The 13,676-nt window shown below is 36.2% G+C and overlaps 1 protein-coding gene across 2 annotated transcripts in view; it reads right to left on the minus strand.

Annotated features, from left to right (window-relative positions):
- RASGRF2 (Ras protein specific guanine nucleotide releasing factor 2) overlaps nucleotides 1-13,676 on the minus strand; it is a 131,572-nt gene that overhangs the window by 49,969 nt on the left and 67,927 nt on the right. Inside the window, exons 13-17 of one of the 2 annotated variants that reach the window (XM_030004761.1) lie at nucleotides 10,533-10,615; nucleotides 8,212-8,460; nucleotides 7,509-7,897; nucleotides 4,058-4,183; nucleotides 2,683-2,772 (exon numbers count right to left, since the gene is read on the minus strand). In XM_030004761.1, coding sequence (XP_029860621.1) covers nucleotides 2,683-2,772; nucleotides 4,058-4,183; nucleotides 7,509-7,897; nucleotides 8,212-8,460; nucleotides 10,533-10,615 — 937 coding nt within the window. Of the gene's footprint in view, nucleotides 1-2,682; nucleotides 2,773-4,057; nucleotides 4,187-7,508; nucleotides 7,898-8,211; nucleotides 8,461-10,532; nucleotides 10,616-13,676 lie in introns of both variants that reach the window. The other variant, XM_030004760.1, reaches the window with a different exon arrangement.

Raw genomic sequence — 13,676 nt, forward strand, 5'->3', positions numbered from 1 at the left:
ACATACCGCAACTGTACGTAGTCTTCAATATGCATGCAAATTCTGGATTTATACTGGTCTTCTCTGCTTTGTCCTTTATTCCTCTGCTAATAATTCCTGATGTTTCCTTTACCTTTTTGGGTCCTGCTGAGCACTAAGATCGTTTAAGGGAACTATCTGTTGTAATCCCCCAATCTTGGTCCTGAGCGATAATGTCCAGCACAGAGCCCATCCTTTCAAGTGTAGAGCTCAGACTGGTTTTCCTCATGTGCATCACTTAGTATTTATCAACACTGAATTTCACCTGCCATTCTATTTATATTCCATGTAAGAGTATATTAAATGGCACACATCAAAATGTCTGCGGCAGTGAGGCCAAGGACCAACTGAAAAAAGAAAAAAAGCCATAAATCTCATTCACTACCCAAATCTGATTCACTGAGGGATCATGTCCATCCTATGCAGTGAATGAGACAGGAGCACACTGGAAAAAAAGGCATTATTTTACAAACACACATGATTATGATAACATATACATGGGGAAGAAATAATATTATTTGAATTACCCAAATTTGAACTGCATGACTCTGCAGCTTTAATACCATCTCTACCATGATGAATTGCATCAAGTTACAAAACAGGTAATTCAGCTGTTTCAGCTGTGGTTTGTAGCCTTGAATTTTCATATTGATTACATGTGGCCAGCCTTGCTCCAGCTCAGTCTCCTGAGACTTCCCACCACACACTTTTCTTGTCAGATTTGCTGCAGAACCTTCTTATTGGTTTTTTATATCACCCAGGAGAATGACCTTTTATGCAGAACTAGCTTAAACAGCAATACAAAAAAGTACTTAAGAATATTAGGGATGTTGTTTTTTCCTTTTTCAACAGCTCCATGCTTTGATATTCCTTCAATTGATTGCATACCTGCAGATATTATTTTCTCTCACACTTCAATACTACAAATATTGAAAAGTTGTGCTTTTAGCAATATAAAAGCAGTAATTTTTAATTGAATTGGTCCTAGCAGGAAAAAACAGTATTTTTTATTCTTACTGTGTTTTTTGAACAATTTGTAAACATACTGGAATTAATTCATAAAGCAAAATGTTGCTGATTCCTTGACAGTGTCTGATTCCAAAGGCAGAGGATAATCATAATTTCAAAAAAAATTACTAAGTACATGTTTGTGACAGGTTCATAAAGTTCCTAAAACTGAACTTTACTCTCTTGTTACCATCTAAAGATCACAGGAAACACACCAGAGTAATAGGAGTGCTGATCTAGGTTTATCCAGAAATTATTTTCTCATGATGCCTACTCACTCAAGTGAATGACCACAACTTTAGACACAGTGGATACAAAATCCACTGAAATCAATAGTGATGATTTACTGACTTGCATAGAATCTCATGAGTGATTTTGAGACTAGGGCGTTCAAAGCAGTTTCTTGACATTCCAACTGTTATGATGGAAAAGAGGCAGCTGTTAATTTACAGTTGGGACTACGCTTTGTCATACATAATCAAAATGAACTGTGGGGTTTGAGTGTGTCAATGCAAAGTAAAAGTAATTTTGTGGACCTTAAAAAAGTTGCTTTTTATTTGTACCATGACCTAGGACAGGACTCAGCAGAAAATACTAATATGTCAAAGGGTACACAGCAAGACAGCAAGACAGCAAGTGAATTCAAAATGTAAATATTTTAAGTTGCACTAAATACCTCCAGTCAATAGACAACATAGCTGCTTTCCAAGGAATATACAGTACACACTTGCAATAATTTAGTTAAGTACAACTGCTGTTATATATACCAACCGTGGGCATAAAAAAGCTCATTTTCAAAATAAAATTGTAAGTGAATACAAAAAAATAAAAACAAGAAAGATATGATCTAGGTGTTTGGCAGATTACATGTATGTAAAATATTAACCTTTCAGTAATAGGCTGGACTAGTATTAAGGACAGAATACAAGAATTCAACTGATAGATGAACTGGAAATGTGGAGTGCCAAATATAATTCTGATTTAAGTCAGCAAGAAAAGCTATCATTGGTTTATACCATGATAGTTCAAAATCTCACTGAATAGTATGGCAATCTCCTTAGAGTCCACAAAACAAAGGCACAAAGTTCTAACAAATTTCTTGAAGGTATGTGGTATAGTATGTAGTCCTTATTTGATAGGTTTCATGTTTTGTTCTAAAAGATATTTCTGAATACATTCTCATCCTTTACTTCTTTCAAACAGATACAGTGATGGTTGCTGGCAAGTCCCCAAGACAGGGTAGTATATAAACAGGCTAAAAGATGATTTTACTCTTTGGTGACATAAATTGCTTCATCAGCCAAAATTTCCAGAGTGCCACAGCAGGAAATGCAGCAGGGGGGATGTACCTGAACACCCTGCCTTAATGTGTTTTAGTCATTCTTATGAGTCAATTCCACTTTCAGTTAAATGTGTTACATTACAAATGCTTTCATAATGGCCACATAACTGGAAGCCAAGGCTCCAATTATCTGTGAATGCTGTACTGCAATGTCCACACAAAAGGCAGGATTCTAGACTCAAAACAACAGCAGATTCAAGTACCAAATCAGAGGCTATTTAGGATTCAGATAAGTATGTTTTTAAGAAATATTTACCTTTTGAGACCTACGTATCTTATTATTATCCCTCTTTGGTACAACACATTTCTCTCACCTGGTGGACTCCCATGCCCTGCTGCAGCTGTAGCAATAGCAAAAGCAGAAGCAGGAGAAACTGAACAGTGGCTGTTGTCAGCAGTTTGTACTGTAAAGGAAATAGACAGAGAAAAGTATACATACTTTTCATATTTTTCAAGTTACGCAACAATAAACCTTAAAATCTTCACTAATGTTTATACTTTGTGAACATGTTACGTTTTCATTGCCAGAGGACTTAATATTAAGCGAAATAAAAACGTCATAATCTTGTTTGCAATTTAAGTTTCATATCCAGGTCGGTATAATTAATGTTGCTATGGAAAAAAGTGTCTAAGACACTGCCAAGGTGAGGAACAAGCAACCAACAGAACCAACAAGTAACCAAACAGAAAAAGGAAAAAAAAAAGACAAAAGCAATGGTGTAGAAAATTAACATAACTAAAGAATCATGTTAGAGAGCTAAGCATATTAACCAACTTCTGATAACTAGATTCACATATTTTCCCAGGTCACTGCCTAGGATGAGTACAGTTTTGCACAATTTATCAAACTTTATAGGGAGCGCTGTGAACCTTGCTTCTGACTAGTACTCATAATATGGCATCATTCCCCAGTTTCCAACTCCCAAATCTTGCCACCTCACCATAAACATGCCCAGTAACAGAAGATTACTATTGGTTTAAAATTAAAAGTGTCTCAGCAACTTATTAACAGTTGAGAAGACACTGCTCTGGTTTTGTTGTTTTAATCCCAGGCATGAAATAACTGCCTAGAAATCTGGCTTACATGAGATGGCAGCATTTTAAGCGTTCATGGACGTAGCTCACAGCTCTGCTAATGATTTCAAAGAGTCATGTGAGAGCTATTTGAGGAGCTCCAGGTCTCACTTTTCCTCTTCAATTGAGCAGTTTATTCAAATTTTGGAATGAATAATGTGACGCCATCTGTAAATATTCAGTGTTATATGAAGAAACAGACACAGTCACTCCCCATTGACAATAATGGGTTTTTTGTATTTCACGATTACATATGGTGCCCAAAGCATGTCCTCTTAGTAGCTGAAAAAAATCTGTCAAGGTCTTGAGAGTTTTGTGAGAATAGGACTGATTCAATATTAGTCTTGAACTTGGGCACATCCTGCTCAAGCTATATAGAATATTTCATCCTACCAAAGTCCCAATATGCTTCCAAGTCTCTTGTTACTACTATACAAATTAACTGGCGTAATTCATATTCTAACGGCTTTTTTTAAAATACCTGAGAAATAAGGAAAATACAAGCAAAACACGTTATTCAAACATTATTCTTTCCTAATATCCTGCAAAGATTACAGCTCTAGTATGTAAACTCTTTAAAGTGACTCACAGAGGCAAGAAACATCAGGTTCTTACCTCCTGGTTGACGATAGCGGAGATGACGTGGTGTTGAAGGGGATCTACACGGTGAAAGCTCTGTGGTATCCACTGCTGAGGTGCTTTCAGGAATTGTCCGGTCCACTGACACAGATTCTAGAACCGCTGCTTTAAAAGACAGTAAATGTTAATACTGGCATTATCACTCATGACTTGCAACTCATTATTACAACTTTTTATATTATAATTATATTGTACTTTATTATATTACATTATATTTTATTAAAATAAATTTATAACAAGATATATTAATTAATGTATCAATTATTGTATTATATTATATTACATTGTATTATATTATATTACATTAAATTAATGTATTTATAAAGTATAAATGTTCTTTGAAAATATCCAAGAGGTCATACAGAACTACAGTATGGGGCTTTAAGATACACTTCTTTAAAGCACAGAGTATTAGGTTAGTTTGTCTTAGATACGGAGTGCTTCTGCAGAGATTATAGAGTATGTGGGTGATTCAGGACTCTCAGTTTACAAACACCAAGAGATAGAAAGTCTGCAAATGATCAGCTTTGAACAATCTGAACTGTACTGCATGATAAAAAAGAGTATGTACATCAAAGGGGGCTTCACTGATGGTGATAGCTTTTTGGTGATTACCAAAACTGGTAATGTTTTAAAAATGGCCATTAATTAATAGCATTTATTACCAGTCTTTCAATACCAACCTAATCCCACTAAATACCATCTAACACAAAGTTGTTTCCATTTAATCTCTGGTTTATAGTTTTTTAAACACTGCTGCTTCTGGAAGTTTCCATGAAACTTTTGCATTAAGAAGACTCAGCAATAATTATCCTCTGGATGGAGTTAAAGGACTGGGAAAGTTTTGTACCAATGACATAGCCACACAAAAACTCATAAATAAGGAACTTGGTGAAAACCAGCAAGTTGTCAGTTTTAAAAATAGCTTGGATAAGACTGCACTTTAAGTCAGCAGAATATGCAGTGAAATACACATGTATTAAGGATACTTGAACTCACAGGTTTTGTATGAGCTAGGGAAAATAACCCTTGGTGGATAACTATGTGTAATCAAAAACTGCCCAATAAAATGGCCAAACAGTACTGGAGAGCAGATTGCTCCATGGAGGAGTTCTTCTAGAAAAGAATAAAAAAGGAATGGCAGAAATACTACTTCTAAAATGAGGGAAAAGAAGCTGATAAAATATATCCTCCATTTGATATGAATGACAACTGTGCCGGCAGCATTAGCATTGTATATAGAAAAATATATATAAACAAAAACTTTGGAAAACAAAAACTTTGAAAGCAAACAACAACTTTGGAAGTAGGTGAAGAAGGTGGAAATTCCAGGAGGTAAATGGACAACATTGAAGGAGAACAACAACCACTATAATACGTCCTGCTGAACAGAATTTGTACGGTTATATTGGATTTAGAGTAAGCCACAGCTGTTTTCTTGGAAATCTAGCAGTACCAGAGCAACAGTATTAACCGTAATGGGGTGGTGCCTCCTGATTAAGTAGAACTGGCATCCTTACCCAGAAAACTTCAAAACCAAAAAAACGCATTACGTATGACAGGAAACGTGCAGATTAGCATTTTGTAGTTCTACTACTACCCGTTTCCATTCTCCTTGTGAGATTTTTTTTTTTTTAAACTTACTCCTCTTCCTCAACATGCTATATGCAGCTGTGTGACAAAAGGACTTTACCCCACAGAACAGAGCTATATAGCTGCAAATTCCTCCAAACTGTTCAGCAGGAGATCCCCAAAGGGACTGGAGACACTGCACAAACAGTAATTTAGCATTTATATGAGGTTCTTGGCATTTCCAAATGTTCCTCATGCTGCCCAGATGACACTTCCAGCTTTGATAGACTGGAATGCAAAATCTTAATACCTCTGCAACAATGCCTAGTGCTAACACTAGGTCAGAATAACCTATTCTTTACTAGTTTACTTTACAGTATATAGCAAAAAACATTACACAAAAGACTGCAGTTACCTGTGTACAATTACTTCTAATGCATGGCCTCTATTTTGGGACATGCTATGCCATCACGTGGATTTGAATGTGGTTACGCTAGTGCACAAGAAGAATTTGCCCAACTCTACATAGTAAAATACTATATTTTACATATATATATAAATGGTCTGTAATGCTATTCATTTAAAAACATCCAGCATACAGAAATATAATTATTAAGTATAACAGCCAACCAGCATTTTATGAAAGCATAAAGCATGGGCAAGCATAGACTCCTATAATGCTAAGGTGGGTCATTTTTTTTTAAACAAGAGACTACATTCTGTAAAAACAATCTCTCTGTATAATACAACATCAAATTTCTTACTTCAATTCATCAGTAAGGAGTAGACATAATGCTGCAATCATATTTTTCTTAGTTTATGTTTGATAATCTTTTTCTCCTTTTTCCTCTTGGGTTGTATCAATTTTCATTGTTACAGTACTTGCAAGTAAAATTGAGCTACATTTTGCTCAGATTAACAGTTCAAATTCCTCAGACTGTAAGTCAGGCCATGCAAGACCTTTTCTAAACATGAATTTTAGGGAAAAAATAGCATTTTTTTATTTCCTTGTCTTCTGTTTAATGTAACAACAATACAAAAAATTACTGTATACTTCTATTCTGGTTCAGAAGACCATCTATCCATCCCCAAAGAGCAATGAGAAATAGGTGCACACTTATGTATCCTATGAGATTAGAGATACATTCTTGCTTTGCCATCTATAAATACAATGATCCCATTCTAGATGCCCACATTGAGGTTTATATCAACTAACTTCAGGCCTCTGGAAGCAGTACCTATTCCAAGGTGCTTTACCCAACCCGTAGAGGAAAGCAGGCATTTGCCCAGGAGCAATTAATCTATATTAGACATCTACCTTCTGGATGGATAACAACCAGGTGGTATGAATCTCGCCAATGTACCAAGTGTATCACATAAATTATCTGTTTGGATTAGTGATGAAATCCTCCTGGAAAACTAGCCCTGTTATGTACATGTTAAAGCTGTTAGGTGTTTACATCCCTATTTCTTTTTAACTTAATATTTTACTTCCTGTAGTAATGGTACAACTCCAAAATCTTTCACCTCAGGAAACACAACTGGCATCAAGTATTTCCTTCGGCCTTTCTCCTTCACACTCTGCTGAAGGGAAAACGCACAAAGCCATTCTGCCATACTACTATTCCTACAAGAAGCAACAAAGCGGTGGAAACAGACAACGCATCGCAGCCTCTACTAGAGATGAAAGAGAGAGCAGAGTATTTGGTTTCACAACACAACTGATGGTGATCAGGAGGAAAAAAAAAGACGTGAGAAACAACTTCTAAGCAGTAATCTGATAAAAGTCAAGCCTACCTTAGAGACTACCCTATTCATCAAAAGTAACATTCAGTATTTTGTGGGTATGTAATACCTCTTCGAATGCTTCTCCTCAGCTTGTTACAGAGGTCAACACGAGGGTTCTCCAAGCTGTCCTCAATGGACCCAGGGCTTTGCTCAGGAGAGGAGGGCCCTTTGCTGAGGTCCAGGGGTACTTTACTACCCGTTGGCGGCGGGGAGGTGGCTGGGCTGTAGGTCGAGGTAGGACTGCTTGCCACAGATGAAGTAGAGAGGTCAAGGGCACCAATCCTTGAATTCAGTGGTGAGGTCAACGACAGTTTTCGGGTTCTGACAGGTGACGAAGTTCTGGAGAGTGACAATGGAGGAGGAGAAGAAAACTTGCGACAGAGATGTGGCGACTTCCCATCAGCCAGGTACTCTCCTCTGTTGTTTTGACTGGTAGCAAAGAATAATTCCAAAGACCTGAGAGTAAGAAACAAAAAAAAGCAACAGAATCATAACAAACGCCTAGCAGATTTAAGTGAAAACACTTCCGAACAAATTTTGTGCAAATATGCATGGCACTGCAAAATCTGTATGACACTTAGTCCTCAAAGCCTGGGCAGAAAGTTGAGACAGACTTACCTAAGAAGTTATGTCCTATTTACAAAGGAAGAACTTTCTTCTTAGATTGTTTATATAACAGAAAATCATGGTTTCAACAATGCCAACAACAAATGCCACCATGGTAATTCTGTAAGAAACCTATGACAGATGGGAAAAACCCCAGAGCTCACCTGACGGGAATGGAAGTGAAGGGCCGTCTGTATATGTCTGAAAGTTTTTCCAGTACAACAGCTGCAGTAGTAAATATGCGGTAAGTATGTAGGAAAGTATTCAGGAAATCAATACTTAGAAATCGCAAGTCTGTTAGCCGCTCCAAAAGGCGCTCGACACTTGCATAACGGATTTGGGGTACTTTGCAGGAATTCAGTGTTTTGCTGAAGCAGATATCAATGTCATCTCTATGAAGACGAGTATCAGATCTACACAAAAGTTAAATTTAGAATATTTTACCAAAGAGGAATAGTGATTATGGTACAGTAGTGATATCACTTTAGCTGCTCCTGTCAACATACAATCACCAAATATATATGCATTCTTGTATTTCATCAACACAAGAAAACTCTTAATCTGTAGCAATACCTGCTTCCATTCAGTTACATTTTATGCCATAACTAAGGGAATTTAAATTTTATTTTTGGTAAATAATTAATTTACATTTCAAAGTCTAAGAAACCATTAATGATGATTAAATTTCTGAAATGAAACAGGAGGCAGAATTGTCCCTTCTTGTCTCCTTCAGACTGTTGTGACATGTAGTCCAATCTTAGTAGAAGCTAACAATAGAATAATAGACTGATTGCAATTTTTTCTGCTGGGATCTAGCTCTATCTAAAATAAACTAATGGACCCTAGCAAAAGACAGGAAAATTAACTCCTTACTAAGCTTAAGGCTCACCTGCAAGGTAACACTTGCCCTCAGGCTGCAAGAATTTTTTATTTTTTTTTAAAGAAAAAGGGAACAGCATGAAACATCTCAAATTTCAAAGCAGAAACCACGGAGAGGCTTTTTTTCAGTAAAAAAAAAATGGACCAATTTTTGTTTGGACATCAAAACAAAAATTAATCATTTACTTAACCCTACTCACAATGGTTTTTTTCCAAATTCAGTTTTGCTTAGTTTTATCTAGTTGAAGGCTTAGTTTGTAAAAAAAGGGGATAGATACTACGTAAAGCATCTTTCAATACTGCCTGTTCTTTTAATTAAAAATGATTGGATTTTCTTAGAATACACCATCAAGATATTCCACACACTTTTACACTGCATTACATGAAAGAAACAACAAAAAAATTCTTCTTCCTTAAGTTGGGTCCTCAGAAAAGTGACAATTTTTTTTATGTCATCCAAAAACATCTGACTCTAAAAGTCAATGTGTGCTAAAAATCAGATGAGTAAAATCTCCGAAAGAGAAGAGCAATTTTATGTCTGTTGTTAAGATCCTGTATGCTTTTTTAGAATTAAGATTTCTTTCTCTTGACATTAGGATTAAGACCTTGCTGTACTCTATAATTTGAAAACAGATGAACATATTTTTAACATTCAGCAGGTAACAGAAGTGTTTACACACTGGAGAGTTCCTGGAATAAAAGTGAAGACAATAAAATGCCTTCTTTCTTGGGATCAAAGTTATATGTCCTAACAGTGTATTCACAGATTTTATCTCTTTTTCATCTCTAAACATATACAAAGAGAGGAGAGGCAACAACTACAAAACAGGCATTTGAGAAAGCTTCATGTATGGAGTACATCCAAGAGAGAGAAATGGTCTAGTGACAGAAAACAGTAAGAAACCAAATACTTCTGTTTCTATCCCTATGTTCTATTCCTTAATATTTATATTGGATAATACTAGGTAAAACTCATGTAAATACAGATCTGTAGAGGATCCAAGAGGTAAAATTGTGTTAGAAATTTGGAATCATGTATTGAAAATTGCTGTCTACAAATAAAAATTACTTATCACAATAAATGACTGAAAGAATCCAAGGGTGAAGGAAGCAGGTTTACGAATAATGATGTCACCTTGATGCGATCAGTTAAAATTATGAGAGAAAATAATTTTTTCTCAGAAATCAGAGCAATGAAGAGAAGAAAGATTTTGGCCAATACAATAAAATACCTTGGAAAATGATACTTGTCTGGAGTCACCTAAATTGTGAAGACAACGCATTCAATAAAATTATGAGTGGTATGACAGAGAAAAGCTAACAGAGAATAAAATTATCCATCTGAACCATAATTGAAGGCAGCTTCACAAGTAATAGATAAATCTGAGCTGTGATCCCATATAGTCCAATACTGTGAATGAAGAGTTTACCATTTTGAGTCATCCCTACCATATCCAGAAAGAGATTTGAAAAGATACATTTTGGGATGTAGAATTAATTCCATTGAACAAAAACAGGGGAAAAAATTAATTTATTTTCTTTTGTTAAAACTTTTATTACAAAAAACAAGCTATTTTGTTCACTGGGAAAAAAATGATGCACTTACTTGATCATATGTGGCACTGTGACTTTAGAGTTTTCTTCAAACACTATGGTCATTAAACCATTGCACCTTATATTATCAATGCACTGTGAAAACAAATATTGAGAACTGTTGAAATCAAAACACAGGGTAAGGGGACTTACTTTCACACTTTTCATATCTCTGTAGGCTTAAAGCATAGATTTTACAGGGCACAGACTGATTGGTACAAAGTATTTTCATAAATGAAAAGCAGTGATGCAAGAATTATAGTGGACATGCTTCTTTAGTCTTCTGCCTTTGATTTGCACATCTGCAGGTCCATGCACCTTTGCCAGCACACTCAGGGTATTCAGCTCAGCATCCTTCTTCCCACATGATTAAGTATTTTGAGTTGGAAGTGAAATTTCCTTTGAAGTTCCTTTAAAACTGAATGAAATTAAATATCTCTACCATTTCCTGAATGAGAGTTAAGCTTGAAAAATCAACACTGCAAGAAAGTTAGAATACTTTATACACAAACGGATACACTAATACCTTAACCTTTACACTGTGCAAAAAGAGCAAAGAGAAATATAACCAGTTGCTAGGAACACACTTGTAAAAACAAATTCAAGTGGTGCTCTTATTGTGAAACATAGCTATGAAGATGCTGTCCAAGGAGCTCCTTGCAAACTTTTATATAAATGTTTTGAGCTAGGTATTAGAAGCTGGAAAGACACTTCTGGGGCATGGTCACAGCACATACTGCTTTAGAAGTTACAGGCTGTCCTGTGGCCAGTAGAAGTCTACAAACTAAGGGTGCATAAGCTGTTCTTCAAGCCTCAAAGCAGCTCAGTGCTGGCAGTCCATAGGGGTAGCTCGAAGCCATTTGTACACCATTATCTTCTGGTTTCTACTTTTATGTAGTTAAGGTAACAGAGCACCACAAGCCTTGCTCTTGGAAATCAGCACAGAATCTGCCAGTGGATCAGGATTATATGGTCTGCAACAAGTACCTGCCACTTAATACTATAGGGCTCGTCTTTATAATGCTGTCTAGTTTTATTCATCAAGTATCATACATACATATATATAAAAACATTATTTCTTTACATCAGTAAAAAGAAGTTTACAAAATTATCATATACATTTACCTTGACTTAAAGAATAAAAATAGTCTGCTGGCTTTGGAAGGTCTCGTAGCAAAATAATGACTGATGTCAGATGGGTCAAACAAGATAATCAGAAGCCTCTTCAGGTTTAAAATATATCTACATAGCTATATATTTAAAATATGATCTATGTAGCTACATGTGTTTTTAAATTCAGGTATTAAGATTGTTTGAAAAGTGCACTTGTAACAATTCACATTATGATTTTATCAAATTGTTACCTAAAAGCACTGAGGAAAAAAATCTAATAAAAATACATCATTTCCCCTGTATTAATTCTAAATGTTGCAAAGAAGCCCTTAGCACCAATTATAAAACTGCCTGAGGTAATTCAGCACTGTTATCCTCAGTCTGCATAGGCCTAGCATTTACTACCCCCTTGACAGATACTAGCATTCTAGCTAAGGAATGAGTATGATGGGGATCTAGAGCTGAAAGACAATAAGCTCAGACTGGAAGAGGGGAGGCTTCTTCAGCATCAACAAAACCCATGCATTTTCAACAAGAAGTGTATGGTTTGCATGAAAGGAATATAAATTCAAGAAGTCTCACTAGGAACATATAGACAAATATGACTTACATGTCTTATGCATATATAATTTAATAAGATGCAGAATTCTAGCCACTAAGACTAACGCTGTGGGTGAACAGCAACCACATGTATACTTTTTTTATTTGCAAACATAGGAGAACACATATTTACTAAAAAAATACTTTTTATAGGCCCTTTTTGTTAGCATAATTTGTATGTTCTCCTTGAGGGTTGTGGCCAGGGTTAAAAAGAAAAAAATGCTTCTGGCCAGGCGATTCAGTAATTTCTTATGGCAACTTTTCTGCTGGCAATGGGCTCATTCAGAAACACAATCTCATTTTCAAGAGACCAGTGATCTCAATTGTTTAGAAGTTTTCATGCGTTATCTAAATTTTCACCCCAAATTTTCTTTCTCCAGTTATTTTCTTCTTTATTGCTCTCCAGATAGAGTATAAGTACTAAGTCAACTGACTTGATTGCCATTTGTAAACAATGGTACCAATTCATGCCCCAAATGTCTGCAGTCTGCACAGCATCTTGTGCCCCTTCTTACTCCTTCTTCTCTTTTAAGCTGCTGCTTATCCCCTCAGCATCTCTTGCTTCCCTTCCTATGTAAGGATGGAGAAGCTTTTTCAGCCTCACAATGCGAATAGGTCTCAGTATTCTCAGGCTTTCACTTACAAGCTTCTGTTAATTGTTGGCCCCATCTCTCTTCAGAATACCCCTGTCTTCAAAAGCTGGGAGATCTCCCCTTCCTCAAAGAGGGATCAAGGGAGAAACCTTCTTACTGTTTGCCTGGCAGTTTGGCCAACCCTTTGCTCTCTCAGCCGTACGCAGCTAGTCGTGTTCAATTCTGCGTTCCTAAGACACTTCCAAGCTTTGCAGGCATGCAGCTCAATTCAGCTGTGGAGCTTTTCAGCTATTCCCCTAAAACCACAGTAGCATTGTTTGAGTGGTTTGGAGGAGACAACCCGACCTTTGGAGGCAGACCCAAACTCTGATCTCTAGTCTAGATGGACTGCAGATGACTTTCTCATTTAAATTTATTATTATGTAGGCTAAGAATGGACTTATTCCTGGGTGTCCCATGTTCCAGGCCAGTTCTTAAATGGCCTGGAAATTTCCTCTCCAGCAAATAATTGCAATACTTGTCAGTGGAACAACAGTGGAACAATTCACTGAAAATTCATTTTGTAAAAAATTCTCCAATCAGGTCTGTCTGTAAGATGTGTATGCACTGAATTGCAGCTCATACCATATTTTGAGATTTTTATCTTCCTATTTTTGTTCCTTTAAAAAAGTTGGTCCACAAGAAAGTAACTCAGAATACTTATTTTTAAGCAATTTCTACTCATGATGACAACTAATCTGGAGATGTTGCCAGCAACGGTAGCATCTTTAGAAATCAATCACTGATGACTCAAATGCAAAGACAGAATTTTGAGGAAAACACGTAACACTAAGGGTTTTTCACATGTATCA

The sequence above is a fragment of the Aquila chrysaetos genome, chromosome Z (genome assembly GCF_900496995.4).
Source record: "Aquila chrysaetos chrysaetos chromosome Z, bAquChr1.4, whole genome shotgun sequence".
NCBI lineage: Eukaryota > Metazoa > Chordata > Aves > Accipitriformes > Accipitridae > Aquila > Aquila chrysaetos.